The sequence below is a fragment of the Dasypus novemcinctus genome, chromosome 2 (assembly GCF_030445035.2).
Source record: "Dasypus novemcinctus isolate mDasNov1 chromosome 2, mDasNov1.1.hap2, whole genome shotgun sequence".
Lineage (NCBI taxonomy): Eukaryota > Metazoa > Chordata > Mammalia > Cingulata > Dasypodidae > Dasypus > Dasypus novemcinctus.
Window position 1 is genome coordinate 145,654,572 of NC_080674.1, and position 25,998 is coordinate 145,680,569.

Below are 25,998 nucleotides of genomic sequence, written 5' to 3' on the forward strand. Positions count from 1 at the left end.
AGAGGCTTAGTTCTTTCTTTGGGTGCTTTTATCAACTACTTTCCCTGCTGTCCAAACTTATAAACTAACTTTTGCCATTAAAACAGAAGTAAATATTAACTGAAGGCAAACAAAACCTTAATGCTTTCTAAGTTTTATCACCAACAAGGACAGCACATAGAGACATATTTCCAATATTTCATGCTTAAAAAAACAAATTAAATAACAAAAAAAAAACTTTTTACAATTATGAAAGTAATATGCTCATTACAGAAAACTTGGAAAAATACAGAAAAGTATAATACACCATAACTTATAACATTCACCCATAATTACATCCCCAGAGACAAACCATTGTTAATATTTTTGTATTTTTACCACGTTCTGTATTTTGTTTTACATATTTGAGATTATATTGTATCCAAGAATTTATATCATGCTTTTTTGTTTAACTTTATACCATTAAAGTTTCTCATGTTATTTCATTTCTTCCTAAATATCACTTTCTTTTTTTGCTTTGTTTTTGTTTGTTTGTTTTAAAGATTAATTTATTTATCCCCCCTTCCCCCCCTCCCCGGTTGTCTGCTCTCTGTGTCCATTTGCTGTGTGTTGTTCTGTGTCTGCTAGTATTCTCATCAGGTGGCTCCAGGAACCACTTCCAGGATTTTCTGGAGTGAGAGAGGCGGTTGTTCTCTTGTGCCACCTCAGCTCCCTTTCCTACTATGTCTTCTTTTTGCTTCTCCTCTGTGCCTCTTGTTGTGTCATCTTGCTGTGCCAGCTCTCCACATCAGCTGGCACTACTGCGCAAGGCAACACTCTTGCATGGGGCAGCACACCCAAGTGGGGCAGCACTCCTGGTGGGGCAGCTTTCCTGTGTGGGCCAGCTCGCCACATAGGCCGGCTTGCCTCACCAGGAGGCTCTGGACATTGAACCCTGGACCTCCTATATGGTAGACGGGAACCCAGCAGCTTGAGCCACATCCGTTTCCCCCTAAATATCACTTTCAAAAGCTGCATAACACTCTACCATGTGAGTACATTCTAGTTTGCTTAACCATTCCCCTTCTTTTGCAGGTTTAGGTTGGGTTTTCTTTGTTTGTTTTTTACTACTATAAATAACACTGCAGTGTATGTCTTTAAGTATTAATCTTTACCTGCATTTCCTAATATTTCCTTAGGGTAGATTTCTAAACTAGAATTAGTAGAAACAAAGAAATATTTTTTAAGACTCTTGGATGTTTGTCTTCAATTTGTTTCTAAAAAGGTGTTTGTATTAGTCAGTCATAGGGGTGCTGATGCAAAATACCAGATATTGGTTGGTTTTTATAAAGGGTATTTATTTGGGGGAGAAGCTTACAGTTACCAGGTCATAAAGCATAAGTTACTTCCCTCACCAAAGTCTGTTGCCAAGTTTAGTTGCCAACGTATGCCAGAGTTCAGGCTTTCTGGGTTTCTCTCTTCCCCGGGCTCATTTCTCTCCAGGCTCAGCTCCTCTGTTTTCTCCACAAAGTCAAGTGTAGACTGTGAGGCTCTCTAGACTTTGCCTCTCTCCACAAGGCCAGCTGTGGACTAACAGGCAACTGGCGCTGTCTCTCTCCCTTGGCTTGATTCTCTCCAGGCTAAGCTGCTCTGCTCCCCTGTGATCTTACTTCCTGGGCCCCAGCTCAAAAAACTCCAAACTCCCTTCTCTGAGGTGCAGTTTCTCTGTGAGTCCCCACACCCCAAAGGGACACAGTGTCCTACTGACATGGCCCAATCAAAGCGTTAATCATTATTTAATCATGTAAAAGTGAAACCACTGAATCCAATATAATCCAATATGCCCAGAGGGGCAGACCGGTTTATAAACATAATCCAATATCTATTTCTGGAATTCATAAACCATTTCAAACTGCTACAGTGTTCCACATTGCATTTCCACCAGTAGTGTATAAAGTACCCCTTTCATTCTACATTATCATCAATATAGGCTATTTTCCTTTTTTAAATGTTTTCATTGTTTATTGATTTAATAGATTAAAATGATAATTCATTGCTCTTTTGTTTTTCCAGGTTGCAAACTTTGTTTAATTATTTGCCTATTTAGCTCTTGGGATTTTAGAGTTTTTCTTGTCAATTTATATGTTTCATAAAGAAAGATACTATCTTTTGCATCAGATTTGTTGTAAATATTTCCCCTATTTTTGTGTCTTAAATTAGATGACAGTGGTTTTCTGAAAACGGAAGTTTAAAATTTTTTTTAAGATTTATTTTGTTGGTGCTCTCTGTATGCTCTCTGTGCCTGTTTGCTGTGTGCTCTCTGTGTCTGTTCATCTTTTCTTTTTTTTTTTTTTTTAAGATTTTATTTATTTATTTAATTCCCCCCCCTCCCCTGGTTGTCTGTTCTTGGTGTCTATTTGCTGCGTCTTGTTTCTTTGTCCGCTTCTGTTGTCGTCAGCGGCACGGGAAGTGTGGGCGGCGCCATTCCTAGGCAGGCTGCTCTTTCTTTTCACGCTGGGCGGCTTTCCTCACGGGCGCACTCCTTGCGCGTGGGGCTCCCCCACGCGGGGGACACCCTTGCGTGGCATGGCACTCCTTGTTCATCTTTTCTTTTTTAGGAGGCACTGGGAACCAAACCTGGGACCTCCCATGTGGGAGGGAGGTACCCAATCACTTGAGCCACATCTGCTCCCTGCTTTTTGTGTCTTTCATTGTGTTTCCTCGTTGCATCATCTTATTGCATCATCTGGTTGCATCAGCTCACCATGCCAGCCTGTCATATCAGCCCATTGCATCAGCTCACTGTCTTGCTTATCTTCTTTTTTTTTTTTAAAGATTTATTTTTATTTATTTAATTCCCCTCCCCTCCCCCAGTTGTCTGTTTTCTGTGTCTTTTTGCTGCATCTTGTTTCTTTGTCCGCTTCTGTTGTCGTCAGCGGCACAGGAAGTGTGGGTGGCGCCATTCCTCAACAGGCTGCTCCCTCCTTCGCGCTGGGCGGCTCTCCTTACAGGGTGCACTCCTTGCGCGTGGGGCTCCCCTACATGGGGTACACCCCTGCGTGGCAGGGCACTCCTTGCGCACATCAGCACTGCGCATGGGCCAGCTCCACACGGGTCAAGGAGGCCCGGTGTTTGAACTGCGGACCTCCCATGTGGTAGACGGACGCCCTAACCACTGGGCCAAAGTCCGTTTCCCGCTTATCTTCTTTAGGAGACACTGGGAACCGAATCCAGGACCTCCCATGTGCAGGTGCCCTACTGCTTGAGCCACATCATTTCCCAAGTAGAAAATTTTTTAAACACACAACTCAATCAACCTTTGCCTTTATGCTTTCTTGAGTCACATTTAAGTTTATTCATTCATTCATTCATTCATTCATTCATTCAACAAATAGTCATTGAAGACTTGCTTAGTGCCAGGAGGTATGCAGGGACACTAGAGACACACTGGTAAATAAGACATGGTTCCTGCGTCACAAAGTTTATATTTGAGAAAGAAAGACAATAAATGCATAAACTAATACATCCTTTAAAACAGCATATAGGGGAAGTGGACTTGGCCCAATGGATAAGGTGTCCACCTACCACATGGGAGGTCTGCGGTTCAAACCCCATGGGCCACCGTATGGAGCTGGCCCATGTGCAGTGCTGATGTGTGCAAGGAGTGCCGTGCCATGCCGGGGTGTCCCCCGCATAGGGGAGCCCCATGCACAAGGAATGCGCCCTGTAAGTAGAGCCGCCCAGTGAGAAAGAGAGTGCAGCCTGCCCAGGAATGGCGCCACACACACAGAGAGCTGACACAACAAAATGATGCAGCAAAAAGAAACACAGATTCCTGGTGCCACTGATAAGGATAGAAGCGGTCACAGAAGAACACACAGTGAATGGACACAGAGAGCAGACAACTGGGTGGGGGGAAGGGGAGAGAAATAAAAAAATAAATCTTAAAAAAAAAAATAGTATATGGGAGCAGATGTGACTCAGGTGACTGAGCTCCTGCCTACCACACGGGAGGTCTGTGGTTCAGTTCCCAGTGCCTCCTAAAGAGGACAGCCAACTGGTGTGATGGGCAGGTGTGGCAAGCTGACACAACAAGATGATGTAACAAGAGACAGAAGAAGAAAAACATAACGAGAGACACAACAAAGCAGGGAACAGAGGTTCCCGTACCTCCTAAAGAAAACAGCAAGACAGCAAGCTGACACGACGGGCAGGTGTGGCAAGCTGACACAACAAGATAATGCAACAAGAGATATGAGAAGAAAAAACATAATGAAAGACACCGCAAATCAGGGAATAGCGGTGGCTCAAGCAATTAGGTGCTTCCCTCCCACATCAGAGGTCCCAGATTCAGTTCACAGTGCCTCCTAAAGACAGCACACAGCAAGCATAAACAATGACAGGGTGGGGGGAAATAAATAAATAAAATAAATCTTTTTGAAAAACCAGTATAATTACATATTTTTATAAATGCAATTCATAATAAATGCCTTTATTCATAATAGTCAATAAAGGAGTGGTGAGGGTAGTCTATTTTTACAGTGTGGTCAAGAAGAACTCCTTGACAAAATTACATTTAAGTTAGAGAGCTTAGAAAATCCTTCTCCATGAAGAGATCAAATATTTACTTATATTGCCTGCTAGAAATGTTTCAGAGTCTATTTTCTTATTTAAATTCTTTTACTTATCTGTAATTTATTCTGGTATACAATATGGAACTAAATTGATATTTTTTCCTGAACAGTGACTCAATTATTCAAATAGTATTTTTTGAATAATTGTCCTCTCTTTCCCCAGAATCCATACTGCTTCCTTTATCATATATTAAATTTCATATATACTTGAGTCTGTGTCTGTCTACCCTATTTCATTGATCTGCCTGCCTCTACCCAGTAGAGGCAGTATTATACTGGATCAATTACTGCCATTTTATATTATAACAAATTTAGTAGGGTTAATCCCAATATTCATTTTAATTTTTCCATTTGTCAAAGCTACTCTCACTTATTTGTTTTCTAAGTTTTTTTAAACCCTTGTTGGGATTTTCATTGGAATTGAATTATATCTATATTTTAACTTAGGAAGAAATGAAATCTTTATAATGTTCAGTCTTTCCATCCAAGCATGTCTTTTTCTTTTTTCATTTTTTAAAATCTTTCTTGAAGGTACTCATATGTACCAGGTGATTCTGGAGAAAAGGAAGAAATCTTAATCAGTGTGTACATTCCTCTTAGTTCCTAAGCATACCCAACCTTACCATCAAAGGTGTATCCTTGGGGAAGAGGAAATAAAAGGGACATTTTATTAGCCCCTCAACATTTGTTCAGAGCAGATCATGATAATTCTCTGTTGGTCCCTGTGCGAGGAAAAATGACTATAAGTACTAACTTTAACCCAAACATTCCCTAAAAAATGAAAAACTAAAAAAAAAAAAAGAACACCTAAGGTCTCTCCATTTCTCAACATCCCACACTCATTCTACAATTGCTTTAGGAAGGGAAGCAGGAATAGGAAACAATTATTTCTGCTTTTAATCTTTTACCTAGGAAAGTTCTAAAAATCAACAATAACTACCACTAATTGAAAATCTATTATGTACTATCATTAAACTTAAAATGATCCTTCAAGAAAGGTAGCAATAGTCACCATTAGAAAAGGAGTCAAACGTTCAGGAAGAAGTCACTTATATGGAGAATCTGGATTCAGACCTAGCCATGTCCAACTCAAGCTGCATCTCAAAATCATCACCAGCATCACAGACAACTGAGATGATCAGTTAGTGTGCACCAAATCTGTGGCCAATGTCAATTTTTGCCAGTATTCTATGCATGGAAAAATATGTTTTTCAACAAGCCCTGCAGTATTCCAAATTTGCTACTCTCTATATTTTAAGTATAAACAGGGAGCGGGAATACTACTAAAACGGTGACTAGGGAAAGGGGATAAAAGCTACTGAACTTAACAACTACTTTGATCACACCTGCTCTTCAAGTGCCTACAGAGGAGAAGATTGGTTTCCACTCCTGTAGCACATGCCCCCACCCCACCCCACCTCTCCCTCCACCCAGCCAGTGACCTGGCAAGATTCTATAAAACACAGCTACACAGTTTCAAAGGTGCATATATACGGATATAGGTTTTGTTTTGTTTTGGCGGTATCAAGAGCCAGGAATTGAATCTGTGACCTCATATGTGGGAAGCCAGTGCTCAACCACTGAGCCACATCGGCTCCGGTTTCTTGTATCTTTTTTTTTTTAAAGATTTATTTTATTAATTATTTCTCTCCCCCATCCCCATCTGTTGTTTTGTGCTCTCTGTCTACTCTCTGAGTCCGTTCATTGTGTGCTCGTCTTTTTTTTTTTTAATATTTACTTTTTATTTATTTCTCTCCCCTCCCCCCCCCCATCTGCTCTCTGTGTTCTTCTGTGACCGCTTCTATCCTTATCAGCGGCACCAGGAATCTGTGTTTCTTTTTGTTGTGTCATCTTGTTGTGTCAGCTCTCCGTGTGTGCAGTGCGATTCTTGGGCAGGCTGCACTTTCTTTCGCGCTGGGTGGCTCTCCTTACAGGGAGCACTCCTTACATGTGGGGTTCCCCTACATGGAAGACACCCCTTCATGGCAGGGCACTCCTTGGTGCACATCAGCACTGTGCATGGGTCAGCTCCACACGGGTCAAGGAGGCCCAGGGTTTGAACCTTGGACCTCCCATGTGGTAGGTGGACGCCCTAACCACTGGGCCAAGTCCATTTCCCTCATATTCTTTTTAGGAGGCACTGGGAACCAAACCCAGGACCTCCCATGTGGGAGGGAAGGGCCTAATCACTTGAGCCACCTCTGCTCTCTGATTGTTGTGTCTCTCATGATGTTTCCTTGTTGTGTCTCTTCATTGTGACATCTCTGCGTCATCTCGTTGCATCAGCTTGCCATGCCAACCCATAGCAGCAGCTCGCTGTCTTGCTTGTCTTCTTTAGGAGGCACCGTGAACTGAACCCGGGACCTCCCATGTGGTAGGCAGGTGTCCAACTGCTTGAGCCACATCCATTTCCCTGCCAGGATATTTTGAGTTTTATTGGTTAGTTTGATGTTTGGAATGGGGGAACAGAATTGATCCACATGACTTAGTTCTAAAATTTGGGGCTCCATCACTGAATCCTTGGGTTAGGAAATATTTCAAAATGTTGCTGGTCTACCTACTATCTATGCAAGAAATATTTTCAACCGCACTCAATATTCTACAGCCTTGTTTCTTAAAGTCTTCCAACACTCTTGTCGTAAGGAAATATTTCTTACATTTGATCTAAAGTTTACTTATTCAGTCTTTTGTAACAATGTGGAATAACCCCCTTCTTGTAAAATTTTCCTAATACAGGAAGAGAGGTTTTCAATCCCCATGTCTTCATTTATAGTCTATAACCCAGCTCAGTTCCTGGCAGTTTCAACGTGATTGATACAACTCTTAAATTTATAGCCTATGCTTTCCTATGGGAAAATTGGGATTAACTTCCATTTTAAAATAATTTTATTAACCTCATAAATTATAGCAAAATCAGAAATAACTAACTGATAGTAGGGTCCTTTAAAAACAACCATTAATGTTTACTAATAATTTTGCAGGAATGTTTACTAATAATTTTGCAGGAATATTTAAATCAAATGTCTGAATTTGGCAAAGCTAATTTTTAAAAAGTATAGATATGCTATGTCAGGAAATACCACAGGTTTTCAAGATGCACCCTTATTGTATCTCTATAAGAAGACCTGGAGTGATGTTTTGAAAAACAGTTTTTTAAACAGCTCCCTCTACTCCCCCAGCCGCTGATCCTCCTGGCTCCTCCCTTCCAGCCTGCACAATGGCTTCCAGAACCGCCTGGATTCCGGAGTTTGACCCCTGTGTGGTTATTCCAGCTCCAGGGAGCAGCTTCTGAATTTAGATTGTTCGTTGGATAAATAAGCCAAGAAGGGTGCGAGGGTTGTTTCTGTGACTTGGAAAGGTGGCTAACATGTCATCTTTCGACAGAGAAATAAACTAAAATACGGAAATGAAGAGAGAAAGCACGTTGAAGGTGTAGAGCAACGAGGCTTGAAATTTCCAACAGGTAAGAAATTGGGAAGCAGACCACTAAAATGCTAAAGAAAAATACTGCCAATGTGTATTTTGAATATGCATTTCATGTTATAATGTTCCAGTTTTAAAATATGTGAAAATCATTAAAAATTGAAATTGCAATGTTTTCAGGCCTAATTGTACCAGATGTCTTCTTACTTACATGATCTGAAAAACAACCTATAGCTTTAGAACACACCATTGTAAGAAAAGTATCAAAGGAAACTACCAAAAGCTAGTATTGGCATAAGGGCTTTTAATTACTTTACATTTGTCTGTTTGTAAATAAACTTAAAAATCAGGTACTTCAGATATATTTATTTTCATTGGCAGAAAAGAAAGTTTAGCTTCCCTTTCTTGATGCAGTTAATGTATCTTTTTGTTGTCGTTCTTTTTATTTTTTGTTATCGTTTTTAAAAAGAATTAAAAATCTCAACATCCCCAAATTGAACTCTGTTATTAAACTTCAAAGAAAATTAACACCACTTCAGAAAATTTGTGTTGTCTTGATTTTAAAAGTGACTACTGAGCTTTGGGAAATGAAATGTGTATACATTTTCCAATAACATTTTATATGGGAGCAGGAAATTGTGAAATTCAAGGGAAAAAAAAAACAGATGAACCATCTCCAGCAGAGAAAAACAAAGTACATGTAATAATAGAATGGCTGGATCAAATGTTATTCCCAGGTCTTAAAAGATAACATACACTTCTGTATTAGACAGAACTGAAATTTGATTTTTTGGAACAGGTCATTAGTTGAATAGGATAAAGAATTTGCAAGATGTTTAACAACCAGGACAACTTCAGTTTTTAATAAGGCTGTGAAAGAGTAAGCATTTATTTCTTGATGCTTCTTGTGATTACTTAACGTAGTACTTTGTTCTTAGGGAATGCTCTAAGATGAGTCTAGTTGTTTTCATGGAATGTAAATGATTTGGCTAATTTTTTTTTTAAAGAATAAAATGACCAAATGAACTAAAAACGTTGCTTTATGTATGGTTTAGAAAGTAGAAGTCTTATTCCTGCCTCTACTGCTAACTGTGCAATCATGAATAAGTCACTGGATGTTAGTAAAATCACAATTAAAGTAACATTCCTATCTGGAGTACAGGGCTGCTCGAGAGATCTAGTAAGACAGCCCACCTTGTTAGCAAATGAATTCTTGATGAATGAGTTAATTAATGAAACAGTACTTTGAAAATAATTAAGCCTTAAATAAGTGTAAGACATTTTTGCATTAAGAAAGGCATAGGATCTGATTTCCTAGAAGTGGAAGGAAAGGCACAGGGAGTTCTACGTGGGGATGCTTGCAGTGTGATCCTGTCCAGGAAGAGGAGAGCAAGCCAGACAACTTGGAAGGGCAGCCTCTCCCCCCAAGATCCTTCAGCTACCATAAAGTAGACCTCAGGCTCCTCATGAACATACTCACAAGGGAGGGTGGGCTGAAACTCACTCTGCCCAAAGCCACAGAAAAGAATGGAAAGAGCACGGAACTCTGAGAGAGCCGGGAGACTTGGCTGCTCCATCAGGAAGGGACAGCAAAGCTGCAACATCTGTCCAAGGAGAGCGGTAGCCGAGAAGACCTTTAGAGTCATTTCCAGCTCACAGCACTATAACACCAAGAGAAATATAACAAATAATCTAAACGGTGTCTTAGTTTTTCTGTGTTATGGTCAATTAGAGGGGGAAAGGGGGAAACAGAAGACAAAGGAACAGAAGGAAAGAAACAAAGGAAGGTAGTGGAAGGTAAGGGAAACTCACCAAAGTTCATACACACAAATTCTATTCCTCCCCCACCCCCACCCCCCAAAATGAATTGTAAAAATAAAGAGACAGAGAGAAAGACACACACTAACAAAAATATATTCAGGTGTAGAAAGGAGTATGTACATAGAGATCTTGGTGCAGATATGCTCTTATTTTGTCATTTTAAGCTTTTAAACACAAAACTACCAAAAACGTTAAATGTAATGTACTTTTGCAATAAAAAGTATAAATGGACCTAGTTCAAGGCCTTTTCCTCATGCTCTAGATACAATCAAGTTAAAGGCTGAAGATCATCTATCTACCTCTGCCATATACTCATATATTTGAGCAAATGTCACTTAGTAATTTGAGATCTCACACCGTTAGTCATTTCCAGTCAAACAAGCAGAAGATGTAAACTTTCCTAAAATAGAAATAGATCCCAAGAATTTTTTTTTGTAAGTGTCAGGACTTAGCATTATTTTGCTTCTACTCAGGCAAAATTTAAATATTTTAATTTAATAGTTCACCCATATTTTTAAAGTGTAACACCGACATTCCTAATTAAAGTCCATCTTGTGGAATTTTACTATTAATCTTCTCTGTATTGTGTACAGGGCACTGGACAATGTAATTCTGGTACTCGCCCCCTCCCCCCCTTTCTTCCCTCCCAGCTGAGACCCTTGGGATCTTCTTGTGGTTTTTCTGAACTCCATGCCTCCATAAGAATTTTTTTTTTCTCTTAGAATTTATAGACTGGGTAACTAAATTGTACTTTGCTACTAATCAGCATAGAGGAGAGTAGAGAAGTCTCTAACCTGCTTTTGCCATAAAGAATTCTACATTGTGCCCTTGGGGACTTGAGAGTAAGTAGATGGCAAGTGATCCCCATTCACAACAAAGGACAGCCCAGATCAGCAAGAATGGGGGACACAGCACTCCTGGTTTTTTATTGCCATCTCTATTTTCAATCTTCTAGGAACTCTGCAAAACTGTGTGAATTATCACTTCTGTAAAGAGAAGACTTATTCAGACCTATCTTTGCAAGATTCATAAGCAACTTTTCTTTCTTGTAGACTATGAGAGCTGAGGGAAAAAGACCTTGCTGGTTTTGTTTGACTTTAACTAAGACCTTGGAACTTTCTGTACTTTGGTTTCTCTGTCTATGAAATGGAAATATAACAATCCCACCCCTTCCAACAAAATTGATGCTAGAAAAATGAATAGTACAGCAGATATGAGCACTCACAGCCCTTTGCAGGATGGAGGTGAGATCATTTCAGTCCACATGACTAGCTATTCAACATGGATGATGATAATGGTAATGAGTACCTGAGTCTGCAGTGTTTCACAGTTTATAAATGTTTTTTAAGAAACATTATTTCATTGGCCCTTATAATAAGGTATGAAGTAGAGAGAATATTTAAAATTTTTATTTTATAGCAGGAAAAACTGAGGCCCAGAGAAGCAGAATGACTTGCCGGAAATCAAACAGCTAGTTAGCAGCAGGGCAGGTCTCCTGCTAGTTCTCTTTCTAGCAAACCAAACTATATATAGTTATTGCTTATTTCCTTCTCATTCCTTTCCTTCTCCAAGTGAAGTTTGCTTGATAGAAGGCCTCTAATTAGCAATGACAAGTCCTCTATGAGTTCTCATTTATAGTTTCAGCCTATGAATTATGATAAAGAGCTTAAATCTGCCTTGCCATTTCCCTCTAACCTTCTATGGTCTCTGGGTCTATTGAACCCCTGAATCACCCAGACCCTAAACCTTCATTTTGAGTACCACTGTTTAAAAATTTTGTTATTTCTCCTTCTCACCACATCTCATCCGAGCCACAGAGCAGTTCCTTTGGTCTTTATTTATAAAATATACAGTCTTTATCAACAGTTTCTATTCATCTGTGGGATTTTTATGGTCTTCATCATTGTGGTATCTATTGTTGAAACCATAACAGACATAGCAACTATTCTTTCTTTCCATTAAGACTCTGTTGAACCTTTGAACTCAAGGAGAATGTAAGAGCAAGCCAAGGTAATTTGAAACAGCAAATAGTTCATTTCTTTCATTTCTTATAGCACCATTCCCTTTATCAGTGTTTTTCATGTTGTTTTCCTCAAATTCCTAAAGAATAAACCAAGATGAGGAGTATATCTGTTTTTTCTTTGTCTGCCTCTTTCAATGTGCCCTATCTGGGTCAGAAACCTCAGTACACAGAATGGTGAGAGTCCATCATGTCTTTTGTGTATTATTGTAAGAACAATCCCACTGAATATGACCATCCCAACCCGTGGTGAGCCATGGGACAAGGACTCAAAGTCAGAAGAAGAAGGGACATGGAGGAAGGGACAACTGGAGGAGTGCTTCCTAAATGAAGCCAGTTCTGAATAAGAGGCCACTAGGCACCGGTGCCATGCCTTGATCCCAGACCTGTGCAGTGTGCCCAGTGCAGTGAGCGTACCTTTAGCCCCAGAGAGTGGAGGAAGTGAAAAGAAGGGAAAGCATATGTTATTCCATAATTGGCAAGTTCTTTGATTGCATCCCTCAGACTACAGACTGTGGACTAGCTCTGGGCAGTTGGAGCAGTCAGATTTTATTCAATATATATTTTGAGCACCTATTATGTGCTCTATGTTTGGACAAAGGAATACATTCAGTTGCTTGATTTCATTTAATCCTCATGACAACTCAGGCAGGTGTTATTTATCTCCATTTTACTGATGAAGAAACTGAGGGGAGGTATAAGTGACATATCAAGTCATATACACAGCAATTAATGATGCTCTAATTGGAACCCAATTCCAAAGACAGTGCTCCAGTCTGCACACCACAATCCTTACCCAGTCCACTGGAGTATGTGGGTGTAATCCCAGATGACTGTGAAAGAAAAAAAACCCACAAAACCCAGGAGGAAATAGTGATGGGAAACCTATCTTTGAGTTTCCCTATACAGTTAACAGGCCGTTGTCACATTCCCTGCCTCACTGGTTCTAAAGGCTGTACAGATGCGACAAATAAAACACCCTGGGATGAGAGAAAGGAAACATTACAAAGAGATCCTTTGAATATCTGTCTATGTCCTCACAGAGACAACAGCCTATCTAATGGATTATCTAGATTTTAAAGGCTCACATTAATATTCTGGATTCTGTTTGGTTTTTCAGGGTCTCAACCACATGCCCAAGGCAACCACCTTTCCATCAAGCACCTACAGAGTTCAAGGAAGATTAAAATCTACCGATTACTCATTGGAAGCCTCAGAGCAAAGAGCTTCCCAAGAACTGATGGCCAAAATACAAGCTTAAAAATACAAATACAAAATACAAGTGAGCTTAGAAAAGCTCTCCTTACAGCCTGACAAAATGGAACTTTCCCTAAGCCGTACAGCATCTCACAAATCCAGTGCAAAAAGCAACAACTCTGCGTTTTTCTACTTTGAGTCTTGTCGACCCCCTTCTCTTGCCTTACTCCTACTACTCATAACCTATACTGTGGTCTTAATCATGGGACTTTTTGGAAACCTCTCCCTCATTATCATCATCTTTAAGAAGCAGAGAGAAGCTCAGAACGTCACCAATATATTGATTGCCAACCTCTCTCTCTCTGACATCTTGGTTTGTGTCATGTGCATCCCTTTTACTGTCATCTACACTGTGATGGATCACTGGATATTTGGGGGTGTCATGTGCAAACTGACCTCTTACGTGCAGAGCGTCTCCATCTCTGTGTCCATATTCACACTTGTGTTAATTGCTATTGAAAGATACCAGCTGATTGTGAACCCCCGCGGCTGGAAGCCCAGTGTGTCTCATGCCTACTGGGGTATCACATTGATTTGGCTGTTTTCTCTTCTGTTGTCCATTCCTTTCTTCCTGTCCTATCATCTCACTGATGAACCCTTCCGCAACCTCTCTCTCCCCGCTGACCTCTACACCCACCCAGTCGCCTGTGTGGAGAAATGGCCCTCCAAAATGAGCCAGCTCCTCTTTACTACCTCCCTGTTTATGCTCCAGTATTGTGTCCCTCTGGGCTTCATTCTCATCTGCTACCTGAAGATTGTTATCTGCCTCCGCAGGAGAAACGGGAAGGTAGACAAGAAGAGGGAAAACGAGAGCCGGCTCAGTGAGAATAAGCGGATCAACACGATGTTGATTTCCATCGTGGTGACTTTTGGGGCCTGCTGGCTACCCTTGAACATCTTCAATGTCATCTTCGACTGGTATCATGAGGTGCTGATGAGCTGCCACCATGACCTGGTATTTGTAGTTTGCCACTTGGTTGCTATGGTTTCTACATGTATAAACCCTCTCTTTTATGGTTTTCTCAACAAAAATTTCCAGAAGGATCTGGTGGTGCTTGTTCACCACTGCTGGTGCTTTGCACCTCGGGAAAAATATGAAAACATTGCCATCTCCACTGTGCACACAGATGAATCCAAAGGGTCTTTAAAATTGGCTCACACACCAACAGGTATATAAAAATTGGTAATACCTAATGCTGCTACAAATGACCACAGTGAGGCCAGGGAGAGGCAAGCAGCATTGATGGCTGGGCAACGAGCCCCCAGATCCTGTTATTTAATGGAATAGCCACGAAAGTTATTACTAACAGTATGCCTAGTAAAAACAATACTGTATGTCTTTAGCATTGAACCACTTTCAGATATGGAACCTGTAACTCTCACCCATGTAACTATTCAATTAATTAGCATAGTCAGAAAGGCCCCTCTCACAATTTATTAGTTACCAAATTAGTTAAAGGATTGGAAGTTGAAGGAATAGTTTTAATATTTAAACTAAGTATTGTAAGTATAATTAATTCTCATGCCTGAATAAGATTTGATTCTCTAGTTTATGATAATACATTTTCTTCACTGACAGTGCTATTAGACCTTTTCTAGAACTGGTTACAAACACTTTAGCACTCCACTTACGCTAGAAGTTACTTCAACTAACTTAGTAGTAGCCAATGTAAATGGAGCTTTCATTACAAAAATGTTTTTTTATCCCTAATTCTTTATGTATATTAAGTAGGGGTCATGACGCTATCATTGGGTATGAAGGACTTCATCAATAGCAATTTTATAATCAACCCCAGATTTTTTAAAACCTCATATCTTATGATTTAAACACTTCAAAAGTATCCCTCATCCCCACAAAGTACTTACAGAGAGGAATCAGCTAGATAATTTTCACAAATGATATTAAGGTACTATTCAAATAACCATTAGCTCAATGATTTTTACTAAATCATGACTGGCTTTAGATAAATCTCCTTATACTTATTAAATGTGAACTGCAGCTTATTTGCTAAAAACGTAGCTGTCTTTTCTTCTTTCTTTTGAATAAAACATAATATTTCTCTGAACACCTGTGACCTTTCTCTTGTGTTTCAGCCTTCATATTTTCCCCTCCTAATATCTGAAATCTTTTTTCCCTCTCTCCCTTTCTTGTTCTCACTTTCATACTCTCTCTCTTACACACACACTCTCTCTTTTCCCTCCTCCCCAGGATTTCTATTCTGTTACATCATTTTGAGATTCATGATCAAGAAAAGTGCAAGACACGCAAATGAAATAAAATGTAACAGTCCCACAGGATTGGCTGCAAATAAAAGCTCTTGTCTAAAATACAACTTCAAATTTTTTCTGGTTAGAATCCTAAAGGTACAGGGTTGCAGCCCTGTAGCCCAGGGAGGAGTCACACTCTACCCTAAATGACCTTTCTCTCTGTTCTAACAGTGGTTAGTTCTAAAGTTAAGATCCAACATGATATTTTACTTAGTTGGTAAGATATGTTGATTCTAGTTGCCATTACTAAAATTATAGCAACCAAACCACTGAAACCTGAAAAGGACATAAAACTCTGATACCACTCCATTCTCCACCCCCCTCCACATATATCCAGTTTCATCTAAGCCTCACATCCACCCCAAGCATCCAGTAGAGATGTCAAATCTATGATTAAATATTATGGCATTCTTTCTGGCTCCTTGGTAAGAGCTATTTCCTTCTGTAAAGCCATTTTGTCTTTTCTTTTAAACTTTTCTTGACTTCTAATGAGACAAGAGTCACTAATGATATCATGTATCAATAATAGTCTTTCTTGGGTTATTTTTACCTCAAAAAAGTAGTAAATTAAATGCATTTTTAAATACATGCCTCTACCCTTCAAAAATGTGTGTCTGACAGAGAGGCAACACAGTTTTATGTAAGAAGGGATAATGGAAATAGAAAACAAACGTCATGGGGGCCCAGAGGTGGTAAAATCATATATGAAAGGAAATATGGAAAGATTCCAGGAAAGTCACCTTTCCTGTTTCTGCACTTCATGGGTATTTCACACCAGTTGGTCTACTCTTTAGTCTCCTGGCAGAGTGAAATAGAGCCCTGTTTTCTCACTTGCCTCTCCCCAGGCCTGTATTCTCCCTTCTAAGGATCTGCTTGAGAAAGCCCTGGAAACACAGGTTCCCCTAGACAGCCTCAGAAGACCTGCTTTTCTATCTGCTGAGCTCAAACCATATTGAACTGAGAGTAATATCTCACATCTTCAAAAGTTTCCAGAAAAGACTATTACTCACAAAATGAGTAAATTAACTACTCTGAATACATCTGTCCAGTAAACCAAGCTGAATGAGAAAATGCTAAAATATCCTTGCATCAAGTCCCCTAAATTTTCCTTCTGCCTGTTTTTTAAATTATTTTTTAAATTTTTTCTTTATTAGAGAAGTTGTGGGTTTACAGAATAATCATGCATAAAATATAGGATTCCCATATACCACCCCACCAACACCTTGAAATGGTGTGGAAAATTTGTTACCACTGATGAAAGCACACTTTTATAATGTACTATTAACTATAGTCCATGGTTTGACATAAGGTTCACTATTCGTAGAGTGTTACTGCATGTATTTTTTAAAAATGTTATCGTCACCATATATACAATCTAGCATCTCCCCCTTTAAATCACATTCAGATATATGTTCCAGTGCCATTAGTTGCATTCACAATATTGTACTACCATCACCACCATCATTATAAAAACATTTCCATCATTCCAAAGAGGAAACGTGCACATTTTAAGCCTTAACTTTTCATTCCCATTCCCACCCCATCCCCTGGTAACCTGTATTCTATATTCTGACTCTATAAGTTTGCTTATTCTAATGTTTCAAATCAGTGAGATCATACAACATTTGTCCTTTTGTGTCTGGTTATTTCACTCAACATGATGTTTTTGAGGTTCATTCATGTTGTCATATGTATCAAGACTTCATTCCTTTTAATGGCTGAATAATATTCCATTTTATGTATATATTCCACATTTTATTTATCCATTCATCAATTGGTGAACATTTAAGTTGTTTCCATCTTTTGGCAATTGAGAATAACGCCTCTATGAACATTGGTGTGAAAATATCTATTTGAATTCCTACTTTAAATTCTTTTGACTATATTCCGAATAGTGGGATTGCCTGGTCATTGATAGTTCTATACTTAGTTTTCTGAGGAATCACCACACTGTCGTCCACAGTGGCTGCACCATTTTAGATTACCACCAGCCATGAATGCTCCTATTTCTCCACATCCTCTCCAACACTTGCTATTTTCTGTTTGTTTGTTTGTTTGTTTGTTTTTAATAGTAGTCATTCTAATGGCTGTGAAATGGTTTCTCATTGTGGTTTTGATTTACGTTTCCCTGATGGCTAATGGCCTGGCTAATGACCTTTTCATCTGTTTTCTGGCCTTTTGAATACTTTCTTCAGAGAGATGCCTATTCAAGTCTTGCCCATTTTCTTGTTTGTCTTTTGTTGTTAAGTTGAAGGATTTCTTTATAAATTCTGAATATATTCAAAATAAAATTTAAAAATGTCTAAATGTGATTTAAATATATATGAAATTTTTTGCAATGGAATATGTGATATTATTAAAATAGTGCAAATACTTGATAAAACAGCAATGTATGAAGCTTCAACTCAAAAAAGAGGTGGAAAGATGTTCACCTTTTATATCGTGTTCTCCCCTCTGTGCTGAGGTTGAAGAATATCCCCTCGCCATCCAATGGAAAGAGTCATTCCTCTCTTCCTGTGAGCTTTGGTTATTTTTGTAGAACAATAAAGAAAAAGATATTAAACATGTACTATGTACTTAACACTATACTAAGTATAGAAAAAGTGTAAGACATATCTTAAAAGAGTTTGTGGTCAAGTAAAGGCTTTGAAGAGTTTACAGTATTCTGGAAGGGTAATTCAATGCCCTGGTTTTGAACACCTTCCTTCTGAGTGGGTTGGAAGCTGCCTAAAAGAAAGTTGAGAGTAGCGAAGGCAGTAATTACTTATTGAAAGTCTGAGTGTTTTCAAACCTGTTTTATGAATTATCCAATGAGAATATAAAATATAATCCTAATTTCAGAGAGATTATAGTTATGTCAATAAACCATGAAATCCTGTGTCCTTTAAGACTTCACTTAAAAAATTCCTAACAACTTTCTCTGACCCACCCCAAGGCTATTGGGACCCTCTAGTCACTGCTCCCGTTGATCCCTGTGTATACTTATCACATTGTACCATAAAGGACTGCTCACATGCGTTTCACCAGACATGAACTCCTTGAAGGCGAGGATGTGTCATGGTGCCAGTGCCAAGTACAGCATACGGCACAAAGTGGGAACTCAATAAACACTTGTAGAATGCAGAAGGAGAATAACACCTGGGGATAACAAACCTTAGCTTAGAAATGGCTTGTGGATCTGAATAAGTGGGGCCTTATACTCTCTGCACTCAGAATCTGAAGAAGAAGAATGCCAAACCTACAAATGGAATTTTAGAATCAGACCTTATATTAAATTAGAACTTTTGAAAATGAAAATATGTGATACATTTTAAAGTAATTTGAGATATCAGTTTAACTTAATTCAACCAGGATCCTATCCATAAGACCAGTGCTCAGGAAACCTGCACTGACAGGAGCACAACCGAGCTTAGCCACAGGGGAAGCTCAGAGACAAAATGCACTTTTATGGCTCCACTGTCGTTTGCCAATTATGCCAATGAGAGTGCACCAATTTGGCAGGTCCTGGGACTTGAAGGAAATGCTCTCTTATGTTCTCATTAACTAAACTAATAGGTTCTTGGAGCACCCAGCATTTAGAGATGAAAGGCCAGCCTTCCAGAGCAACCAGCCTCCTGGATAGCGGGCCCCATTATGACTCTACCAGAAGAGAAACCAAATTCTCTCTATAAAAGACCAAGGCAGACAGAACTTTATTTCTTCAGTGAGCCAAATTCATCTCTGACGAGGGAACATAAAGCCTAAAAGCAAAAATTTTTTATTTGGGGGCATTTTTCCTCCTTCTGGGATCCTAGAAAATGCCTTCCGCTTTTCAGCAGTAGCAGTGTTCCTGACTCCTCGACCCTGTCTCCAGATAGCCTGACTTCTGATGATTCAAGTTATACACCTCTCTATTTTCTAGTTTCTTAACTTGAAAACAAAGACAAATATCTTAATGTATGTGTGTATACCTGTGTGCATAGGAAGCACCTAGGAAAATGTCTGAAAGGAAATATTCAAAAATGTTAACAATGTTTATGGCCACGTGATAGGGCTTTGAGTAACCTGTCTTTATTTATTTCATTTTGTTCCATATTGCTTTCTAACCTCCCTCCCCATCTCTGTATTTTTGTCTATATGCTTTTCTTATCTTCTAATTATTCTATTAGGAACTTATATTATTTGTATAATTTTTTAGGTGGAGAAAAAAGACAAAAAATTAGAAATGACTAAGAAACCAAAGTGCCTGTCTCTGAGGCAGCTGTGGTAAAGGAGTCAAAAGACCTGGCGCTAGCCTGGATATTGGGCAAATCACTTACTCTTCCAAAACTTCAGATTCCTTAACTACAAAATCCATCCAATCATTCAATTATTTGTTCAATAATTAGTTTTTTTTTAATTTTTTAATTTTTTAAAAATCCTTAATTCACTTTTTTTTTTAAAGATTTATTTTTTATTTATTTCTCCCCCCTCCCTCCCTGCCCCCATTGTCTGCTCTCTGTCCATTTGCTGTGTGTTCTTCTGTGACCACTTCTATCCTTATCAGCAGCACGGGAATCTATGTTTCTTTTTGTTGCGTCATCTTGTTGTGTCAGCTCTCCATGTGTGTGGTGCCACCCTTGGGCAGGCTGCACTTTCTTTCACGCTGGGTGGCTCTCCTTCCAGGACTCCTTGCCCGTGGGGCTCCCCTACACAGGGGACACCCCTGCGTGGCACAGCACTCCTTGCGTGCATCAGCACTGCACATGGGCCAGCTCCACACGTATTAAGGAGGCCCGGGGTTTGAACAGCAGACCTCCCATGTGGTAGGCGGACGCCCTGTCCATTGGGCCAAGTCTGCTTCCCCAATAAATATTTAATAAGCACTTACTTCGTGCTTAAATACAATAGTTCATCAAAATTGACACGATCCCTGCCTTCAAGGAATTTGTCAGAGGTGATAACCTGTGAAAAAGTTACAATAAGTTTTGATAAGTGCTAAAACAAAGAAAATACAGTATTATGAAGGCACCTAGTCGGAGGTATGAAGGTTCCTAGTCCAGGAAGAATGGGGTCAAGAGAAGTGGATAAGAGAAAATTCCTATAAGAAATAATTTTTACACTGAGACCTAAAGGATTATTAGGTTTTAACCAGACTGAGGAAAGACTAGTTGCTCTCTAAACACCTTTGTAATTCTGTGATTCTGCATCTCAGATTGTGTTAACTGAATCATGGCATCCAAATGGCGATCTAGCATTCACTTTGTTCCTCAATTCATTAACTCACTTAATCCTGAAAATGTTGCTCCAGTGTACAGATGAGGAAGCTGGATTAGTTAAGTCATAAATGGTAAATCCTGATTTGTTATCTCTAAATACCATTCTCATTATCCTGGATTAGCCAGGTAGGCCTGATGTAATCACAGTGCTCTTTATAAGATGCAAGAGGAGTCCTAGAGGAGAAAGCGATGTGATAAAGGAGGCAGAGATTGAAGTGATGGTCTTTGGAGATGGAGGAAGGGGCAACAAGCAAAGGAATATAGGTGACCACTAGAAGGTCAAAAAGGCATGGATATGGATTCTCCCCTCAGAGCTTCCAGAAGGAACAAGGGTTTCCAAAACCTTGACTTTGGCTCAGTGAAACTGATTTCAGATTTCTGACCATGAGAACTCTAAGATAGTAAATTTTTGTTGCTTTAAGTCACTGAAAAAAATCCCACTCTCTTTCATTCATTCATTCAACTATCATTTACTGAGTCCCTGCCAGGTTTTATATTTGATGTGGAATAAACAAAAAAGTAAGATTGGGTCCCTATTCTGGAGGAATATATTCATTGAAGGAGGACTGGCAGTCATCCAGGAATTTACAACATGGTTAGACATGAGAGCCTGTGCCTCTCCATCAGGAGCCAATTCCTTAGTTCCCTCCCAGGAGCTGGAAAACCCAAGGAGTTCATGATCACTGAGAAAGACTCTACAAATTGGTAAAAATTTCAAAGCTGTAGCTGAAGCCCAGCATCACTGGCTAGCAGTAACCAACAACTCCATCTGCTCTACCATTACGCCTTGCCAGTTCAGATGAAAACTTTCCAGGGGAATGGGTGCCCAAATGGTTCTCATTCATCCTGCTACACGGAATAAGCACCCTCTCAGCCACCCCAAACTGAAGAACTTCAGCAACAGCCTTGTGGGCTCTTAGAGACAAGGTCTAGCTTAAATTATGCCTGCCGTAACCACGGGCTACTTTGTGAAAGTTTTCACACAAAGCCCGTCCTCACACATAAGAAAAAATCCCCTCTGTCTCTGATTTCAGGGTATTAAGAGAAGAGATACAAATCTAGGATCCCAAAGTTGCTTCTGGAAAAGCTTCAGCCTGGAGACGTCAGAGCAGATGTTAAGTCTAATTTTATAGCCTAATGAAAATGCTGGACATCTGGTGCAAAGAGTCTGAAGTCAATAAATCCATGGAATCTAGGCCTGCAGTATTATGTGAAAGAATTTCAAATCCTCTCCAGAGCAAATGGTGGGAAACTGCTCATAGCTCTCAGATGCTTGCTTTTATACTTCTGAGAAGCTACAAAGAGTATCCACCTGCTCACACTTTCAGAACCCACTATAAAATTGTCTCTGGTCTTGATGGGACATGATTGTCAGACTATGTCCCTCAAAGCCAGGAGTCCTGGAATTCTAATCCAAACTCTTCCTTAGACTTAATTTGTAGCCATAAGCGTGTCACTTAACCCCTCTGTGCCTTAGTTCTGCCATCTTTGGAAAAGGAATTCTTGCTGTCCTCCTTTTTCCTTTTTAAAGGAGATATGGAGATGATGTTGGGAAAAGCCTGTTCCCTGCTATTGTGGAGTGGAGCTCTTTGCATCCCAGACAAACATGTTCTTAAACTTAATCTGTTCCTGCGGGTGTGAACCCATTGTAAGTAGGAGCTTTTGATGAGGTTATTTCAGTTAAGGTGTGGCCCACGTCAATCAGAATGAGTCTTAATCCTATTTCTGGAGTCCTTTATAAGCTGAATGCAATTCAAACGGAGAGAAAGTCACAGGAAGCAAGAAGCTAAAATTCAGCAGAACTTGGAAGACAATGAAGAGGCCAGAGGAGGCCACCAAGTGCATTGCCATGTGATAGAGGAGCCTGGGACCAAGGATCACTGGCAGCCAGCCCTAAAATGCCAGTCTTCAGGAAGAAAGCATCATCTTGATAATGCCTTATTGTAGATTTTCTCTTAGCCTCAAAACCGTGAGCAAATAAATTCCCATTGTTAAGTATTTTTTATTAAGCTTTATTTTAAAACATAATTAGGTATATCTTGGTTGTTTATTTTTTGTTTATCTTTCAGTCCCAAAATAGCATTGGAAGCAATCTTAAGCAATAGTTTAATGAAGCCATAGCACTTACAGAATCCTCAAATGTGTAAGATATAAAATCTGTCATAAAAATTAGTACAAGAAGCAAGGTAGAATACATTTTAATACTGGCAGAGTGGCAGCTTTGCAAATGTTTCTCTATAAGACTTCTGTAGCATTTTTCCTATGAACCTTTATCCCATGAGAAGGATCAAATCACTTAAATTAAAATGATACAGTGCATGATGCTTTAGGAATATTATAAGTACCCCACAAAATATTTTTCTCTTACAATAACTCAACAGCTTTAGTCTCAAAGATCATTCCCTTTATTCTTACATAATATAAATGTAGCTAACAGTTAAAAAAAAAACTTTTACTAGAATTAGATGTCTCAACTTTACCATTTGTTTAGTTTCATTCATAAGTGTGTTGTAAACATAAATGTAGATCTCTTAAACAGGTTTAGGTGCTAAACATTGTCCCCAGGTCTGCTTCATAGCCTTGCAACTTTCCAACAACACTTTATTTGACATCTCAGAGCAATAGTTATCTGTGGAAATCTAAGCATTTCAGGGAAATTGCTAAAATATCTTTTTAGTCTAAACTAACCTGGGAATATTTCAAAGATATCATCTATGTAGTTAACTTCTTGTTGAACTAGAAAGTTCAGTGAAACTCTGAAACCCATTGTTTAATATCAGTGAGGAGCCGCTATTCTTATTCTTGGAATTGCAGAGGTTACTAGCTCAAAGCTAACCCTGCATCTTCAGTCACACGCATGTAAGAGTTCCCTTTTCTCCACGATAGTTTAGCATACATGTGATAGACGTCCTGGCTAAAGCTAGAGTAGTGACCATGGCTGAACAGACATGACTGGCAGTGCTCGCTTCGGCAGCACATATACATCATGACTGGCAAACTGGGGCTCCTAGAAATACTGGCAACTTTGTACAGACCTGATTGATAGAATTGCCAGATAAAATAGATGATGCCTGGTTAGATATGAACTTCAGATAAACAGTGAACAACGCTGTAGTATAAATTTGTCCCTGGCAATATTTGGGACATACTTACACTAAAAAATTACTCATTGTTTATTCAAACCTCAAATTTAACTGGGCATCATGCATTTTGTTTGCTGAACTGGCAACCCTAGACTGGCAGGAAAGAACGAAATCTAGGGAGGTGTGCATTACCACTGTTGCTGAATCCACAGGGTGGCTACGACAGGGAAACAGCCCTCACAGGGCCCTGCTCTGGACCTTAGGGGATCCTTGCTGGGGCATGGTGGAAAATATGAGTTTCATGTTGAACTCTTCATGAAACTTATATTTAGCTACATGAATGTGGAAGGCAGATATAAAAATAAGGAATATTTCAGACCTCAATGAGCCAGATATAACCTCAATGAGCTAGGTTACATTGGGCCTTTTGCTTTAAATCCTTTTGGAAAATAGTTGTGTTTGGATGGGGATGGTATTATCTCTTAATTATTTGTAGTGAAAAGAAATAAAATCTAGAGGGCCTTGATCAAGTGTGTAGGGCTTAATGAATGAACGAGCCTTATAGATTAAATACTTTTCCTTTCAGTTACCCAAGAAGAACCATTACAATGGAAGATTACATTAGACAGGGCAGTAACCAAGATAAACAGGAACCAGCCTGTTTTCTTACTGTCAAAGCTTCACCTGTCTAGTTCAAACTAGTTAACTAGTTAAATCTGAATAACCTCTCCAATTTAAATTGGGTAATTTCAATCTCTTTGGAGATTGCATTTTCCCATTTGGTTCTCTTATCAATCATGCAAACTAGAAAATATATAAACACTTTTTATACAACATTATTTGTGAACTCCGTATACTTCCCACTCTTAAAATGGAATTATATATTAGTATAATTATTTATACATACTAAACATGAAAAATGGATTTAGGGTATTTTTATCTGTATATTTTATGAATCATCACATGGTATTAGGCAGAGGTGACATCGGTTTTGCTCATCAAGGCTACTGGTAGAAAGCGGCAGAGTTTGAGTTGGTCTTCTTGGATGAGCCAGCTGAAACTTTCTCTTCAAGGCTTGGGTCATCACTGGGTTCAGTCCACTTCCTGTTTCTATATTTTCTTTATTGGTAAGAGGGGTTCTACCTGGGCTCCTCTCTACATTGACTTTTCTAAGCAGTCTCTGCAGATCTATCTGGCTTTTACCAGGAGTAATTAAGACATTTGTGACTCGAGTTGATAGCACTTTGGAGTTAGGTTTCAGGGTAACACGTTGCAGATCAGAGATGGTAACTAGAGGATATGGTGTCTTCAGTGATGGTACAAGCTTGCTCTTTTCATCAAAACTCTGTGTCTTCCTTAGCTTCACAGGCAGTAGCTCTTTAACTGTTATCTGCATAGGTATGTCTTTTTTTAAAGGTTCAACCTCAAGTGCTTTAGTGCGATCTGCTTTTCTGAGCAGCAAAGGTGCTATTGGTGGTGTAGGAGGAGGTAGTGAAGGAGGTGGGGGTGGTGGTGGTGGAGGTGGAGGAGCAGGAAGATGGCTAGCAGGCTGTAGCTGTGTAGGAGGAAGTGCAGCTTGGGATTCTCCAGGGGTGGTTAGAACACAAGCAGACATATTTGTAAATTTACCACTCAGCTGACACGTTTGACCACACCTTAGGCAAGAATTTTCTGAGAAGTTCTTCAGTGCTTCCTGGAGCTTGCTGAATTCACTTTCCAGAATGCAAAACTGTTGTTTTAAACTGTGAAGTTCTTGGTGGCAGATACAGGATGGAAAGATGGTGTCTTTCAATACTTTTAAACTCTTTCTGGTGAGGGTGGTGGAGGAGGAGTTGTAATTAACTTGGACTGTAAGTGAGAGGGTGCTTTTTGCTTGAATAATCTTTTGGCTTTGGCTTTTTGCTTTCTTCTTTGTAGTTTGAATTTGGGCATGATTTTGTTCGAAGAGCCTAGGGATTAGAGGGAGTCCGGGCCACAAAGAAAAATTCAAAATTCTATGCTACCCCTTTGCATGGCATGCAAGGAAATTGAAACAACCCCTATCCTCTAGTAATTACCCGATGATATTACTTCCAGGTGGGGAGAGACAGGCAAGAAAGTGGGGAAAAAAATTACCAGAGAATAGTGGGGAAAAGCCCAGTTTTGAGCCATACAACCCTGGATTTGAATCTTTGCCCTGCCACTTACTGCATGAACTAATACAAGCTTCAACTTATTTGACCCTTGGGTTCTTGTTTACATAAGAGAGATAATATTTCCTGGCATATAGGACTGTTGTGAGGATTAGAGAAAATATA

General features: G+C 39.4%; 1 protein-coding gene and 1 pseudogene across 1 annotated transcript; one reads left to right on the forward strand and one right to left on the reverse strand.

The window, feature by feature from the left end:
• The first annotated feature begins 12,993 nt into the window (after nucleotides 1-12,993).
• On the forward strand, nucleotides 12,994-15,039 carry LOC101411396 (neuropeptide Y receptor type 6). The gene has a single exon (XM_012522202.3). The coding sequence runs from the start codon at nucleotides 13,175-13,177 to the stop codon at nucleotides 14,288-14,290; it is 1,116 nt and encodes a 371-aa protein (XP_012377656.1). The 5' UTR covers nucleotides 12,994-13,174; the 3' UTR covers nucleotides 14,291-15,039.
• Nucleotides 15,040-24,635: 9,596 nt separating this feature from the next.
• Nucleotides 24,636-25,633, reverse strand: LOC101414441 (proline-rich protein 11 pseudogene; annotated as a pseudogene).
• Nucleotides 25,634-25,998: the final 365 nt, after the last annotated feature.

What these genes read in the sequence shown, in the direction of transcription:
- LOC101411396 (XM_012522202.3), top strand. Translation starts at nt 13,175, where the DNA reads ATGGAACTTTCCCTAAGCCGTACAGCATCTCACAAATCCAGTGCAAAA.